General features: G+C 45.1%; 1 protein-coding gene across 1 annotated transcript in view; it reads left to right on the top strand.

The window, feature by feature from the left end:
- Positions 1–4,568, top strand: part of szt2 (seizure threshold 2 homolog (mouse)) — a 96,999-nt gene that overhangs the window by 45,533 nt on the left and 46,898 nt on the right. The window contains 6 exon segments of the mRNA XM_015396136.1: positions 529–715; positions 2,409–2,483; positions 2,624–2,762; positions 3,059–3,194; positions 3,301–3,421; positions 3,508–3,660. Of these exon segments, the coding sequence (XP_015251622.1) occupies positions 529–715; positions 2,409–2,483; positions 2,624–2,762; positions 3,059–3,194; positions 3,301–3,421; positions 3,508–3,660 (811 nt within the window).

Genomic DNA, 4,568 nt, shown 5'->3' with positions numbered 1-4,568 from the left:
CTTTACCAGACGACTCGTTTAGGGTAGTGGAACAGGAGGTGCCTTTACCAGACGACTCGTTTAGGGTGGTGGAACAGGAGGAGCCTTTACCAGGACCCAAAGTAACACATCCAGCCTCTTGCAGTACAGCCACGCTGTGGAGTTCAGAGAAATGCAAAAGGCTCCATTACCTTTGAGCAAAAATGTTTTTCTGCTGTTCAATGAGACGTCATTGAATGTTAAAGCTGAATGGGCTCAAGGCTTTAATATTTAATTGAGAGTTATATGTAATGTGATTTATTCAATAAATAAATAATAAATAGATCAGTTGCATTTTCTGCACTTCTTTGTTTCTGATAGAGGAGTTTGAGCATTTATCGTCATGGTAAAACTACCCAGTTCATCCTGATATCAATTTGAAGTCATATCGCCCAGCCCTGCTTTCCATCCTCCTCAGAGTCCATTAATTCAGAGCTGCAGCCGTGTCTGGATGAAATGCTCAGGTTGAACGCGAGATGAAGCTCTAACAGTGTCTGTGTTCATCTCCAGGCTGCCTTCCATCTTCATGCAGATCCTTTCAAGGAGCCTTCTACTGCTGCTACATCAGAGGCTGGAGAAACGGCTGGAGCCAAGAAGCTGGACTCGGCAGACGTGGCGAGCTCGAGCCCCCCCCAGCCCGAGTCCACTTCTCCCCCAAAGACGGCCTCCAGCGTTAGCCTGGCCGAGTCCTCTCACAGTGAGTGTCAGACACGTTTAGATGCCTTCAGACCTCAGCCATGAAGGTCTGAATGCTGTGTGGAGCATTTCCTGATCCAATATCGATATTAGTTTGATCTCAGGGAAAAACACTTAAATCGACTGATTGGGCTTCAGATATTTTCATGGTGATAGAAATTAGATACCGGTAGATATTTTCTTTATAGAAACACAATGCTTCCGTTTACTGTTGTTATAATCAGTGGGTCCGTCGTCAGAGGTGCCAACATCACCTTAATCAGGTTAGTTACTAGTTACCTCTCTGAAAAGTTACTGAGTTAGTAACTGCTCAGTAAAAGTAACTAGTAACTAGCCAGAGTAACTAGTTACTAGCTGAATCAACTAGTTAATAGCCAAACTAACTACTTACCAGACAAAGTAACTAGTTACTAGCCAAAGTAACCAGTAACTAGTCAGAGTAACTAGTTACTAGCCAAAACAACTAGTTAATAGCCAAACTAACTAGTTACCAAACAAAGTAACTATTACTAGCCAAAGTAACCAGTAACTAGCCAGAGTAACTAGTTACTAGCCAAAACAATTAGTTACTAGCCAAAACAACTGGTTAGTATCCAAAGCAACGAGTTATTAGCCAAATTAACTAGTTGGTAGCCAAGTTAACTATGTATTTACATTTTTCATGTTTTAGAATTTCAAAGAATTTTTAGAAAACGTTTCTTTTTTAATTTTAAATAAGAGTAGAGCATAATTTATGTAATAAAAGATGGTTGCTAACGTGTTAATTATAGGATGATTGTTAATTAATAAGTTAATTAATCATTTGAAAAGTATAGACATCTGAAAACATTAAAAACTAATCTGCACTGTTTGGTGTTTAATAAGTGAGCTGTAATATAATTACTTAGATGTGAGGATGCTTCTTGTTTATTATACAAGAAAAATTAGGTGCTATAGAATAAAATTGTCACATTTCCATGAAATAAAAAATAGTTTTTAACTATTATTGCTATTATTGTGGAAACTTGTTTAAACCCTACCAACGGGTCGACATCATCGGTTTTGCCTCCTAATTTGCTCGAACTGGGATTTTGCTGAGAATCCTTAGAAATACTGGGCGACTCGTCTGTAGAAAAAAGGTAACGCGTTACCATAGTAACTGTTAATACTGTCAGTTGTTTATTAAAATCACCCGATCAACCATTATTTTAACATACCACTAAACAAGTAATAAATTACGATCAGTGTTGGTCTGGTATCGGGTCATTATCGGTACAGTCGGAAATGAAATGTACGGCGTCATCCCTGAGCAGAACCACGGCCTTCCTTCTGGTGTCCAGCCGCTGGTTCTGCTCTCCTCACCTGCTGACAGACGTTCAGAGCGTCAGTGGATCCCACCTGATGGTCCATCTCTAGCTGATAAAAAGTGTGGCATCACAGAAGAGCAACATTTTCCCACATTTCCCAGTAACAAATCCTCCCAATTACACATCCCAGTCCAAACTTTTTTGTACGGGCCATGGTTCCAGATCCATGGCGGGTTTAGTGAAGAACCTCTCCAGAGGATGATCCGTTTGCTCTTGGTACGGTCAGCGGTTTGGAGCGATCAAACTGGGAGGAGGGGGGCTTTCTGACCCCCTGGGTGCTTCTTCTGTTTTTCATCTCGATGACATTTTCTACTTTGATCATAGTGAGCCGATAACATGTTTCCCCAGGCTGCAGCAGAACCAGGCCCAGTCGTGTCCAGAGCGTCGTGTCCAGCCAGGGAAGTCTGGACTCAGACATGCAGGGTAAGTGCAGTTTGTTTATTTCAGCTGTTATGGAGCACAGGGGATGCATGTCAGACTTCGCTGTTAGCTTTAGCTCCAAACATGATCATTTAGCGCAGAAAACCTCCACTGCATGAACGTCGCCGTTGTTTTTGATGAAGGCTACGATGGCGGCAGCAGCGACTCAGAGTGTGAGAGTCCAACCTCTGACGAGCAGGAGGCCCGCTCCCCTTCAATGCCAGACTTCTGGCTCATCGTCAGGATCCATCTGGACCGAGTGAAGGTCTATTCCCATGCCAGGTCAGAACACATCCTCCTCTGAAGATGCTGGTTTCCATTTGACTCGGTTATATTCTATAGAGATTGAGATGAACCGCGTGTATGGAGTCAAAATGTTTGTAAACTTCTTACTTAGTTGAAACTGGAAAAAAAAAGTTGAAACTGAAAAAATAGAAGTTGATATTTAATGTGAAATTTCTACCTTATAATGTGAGAAACTAAAAAAAGCAAACATAAGATAGTAAGAATTTAATCTAAACTCATTTTGACCCCTTTCTGACTCCATATGCGTGTTTGTCTGGATTACTTTGGTGCAGGTCGATGAGCGAAGGCAAACAGCTGTGTGCTGAGGAGCTAGGCGGGAAAGAGGAGGAGCAGGAGCTGCCGGAGTTCCTGGAGCTGCATCAGACCATGGTCAGGAGGATCGGCGAAGTGTGCCGCGTCGTCAACCAGGTGGCCATTTTGGTGCATGCTTCCTGGACGCTGCTTGAATGTTGAAGTTCATGACATGCCTTCAGTAACACAGAATTCTGCCTTTCTGGTTGTTGATGTGTTTTAGCGCATGCTGCTCCAAGACCTGCATGACAGCCATATCTGTCACACGCTGCTGGTGGCTGAGAGCGAGGAGGACATCTGGAAGAATGACTCCCTCTTCAGGCAGAGGCAGAACACCTCTGATGGTGAGGTGGGGATGGGGCGGTTCCTGTGATCCTTTCCTTCTTGAAGCTGTAATATCTCCCTCTGTCTCTGTCCTCCGAACCCTCAGACTATGGTACAGAGGAGAGCTACCAGGCCAGAGACTACCTGGCTGCCACCATGCACTTCATCCCTGGACACTTTGCCTGTGACGTGGTGTGGAGCACAGTCATCCACATCCATCCACGACTGAAGATGGGACCCAACATGGGGGTGTCCAGAGGTAAGCAGTAGATCCCAGAGTCCTAGTTCTCATTATGTGACCTTAATGATGTTCGAGGTCAGCATTCAGTAAAAGTTAGAGACGCCAATTAAAAGCAGCAGCGTCCTTGGAGCTAGAGAGAAATGTTCTCTCAAAGGCGTCTCAGTAGGCAAAGAACCTGTTTACACCCGGAAACCATCGCTTTTAAAGGCAGAGGGAACGGCTCACTGTACCGTGTCATCACGCTTCATACAACTTGGAGAGCAACCCGGGTCAAACAACTCATTAGGCAACCCAGGTTAAACGACCAGGTTAAAGCGGCCCGGGCCAAACGACTCATCAAGCGACCCGGTTCAGACGACTCTGCAAGTTACCTAGGTCAAACGACTCGGCAAGTGAGCCGGGTGAAACGATAAGGCAAGTGACCAGGGTTAAACAACTCGGAGAGCGACTAGGGTTGAATAACTTGGAGAGCGACCAGGGTTAAACAATTCGGGTAGCGACCTGGGTTAAACAACTCGGAGAGATACCCGGGTCAAATGACTCATTAAGCGACCTGGGGTTAAACGACATTGGAAGTTACCTGTTTGAAACGACTTGGACAGCGACCCGGGTTAAAATCGCCCCAGTTCCGATCGGTATGCTATGGGAACAACAGACAAAGTTCTACCTGCGAATTTACGTGATACCATCTAGCACAACGTGTATACGTCACAACATCGCAGCAGGTGCGTCTGATCTAATGACTCTGCTAGCATGCTAAACATTTCCGTTGGACTGGTGCACTGGTCATCGATGCTAATGATGTCACTGAGAGGCTGCAACAGTGGGACAGAGGCCAGGTTGACCGACCGACCCCAGGCTGTGAGAGTTGGCCCCCACCTCTCCTCCACCCGCACGCTGAGCATCGGCTCCCCACAGGGCTGTGT

The sequence above is a fragment of the Cyprinodon variegatus genome, unplaced genomic scaffold (assembly GCF_000732505.1).
Source record: "Cyprinodon variegatus isolate N-32 unplaced genomic scaffold, C_variegatus-1.0 Scaffold777, whole genome shotgun sequence".
NCBI classification, from domain to species: domain Eukaryota; kingdom Metazoa; phylum Chordata; class Actinopteri; order Cyprinodontiformes; family Cyprinodontidae; genus Cyprinodon; species Cyprinodon variegatus.
This window is presented reverse-complemented; position numbering and strand designations above follow the sequence as displayed.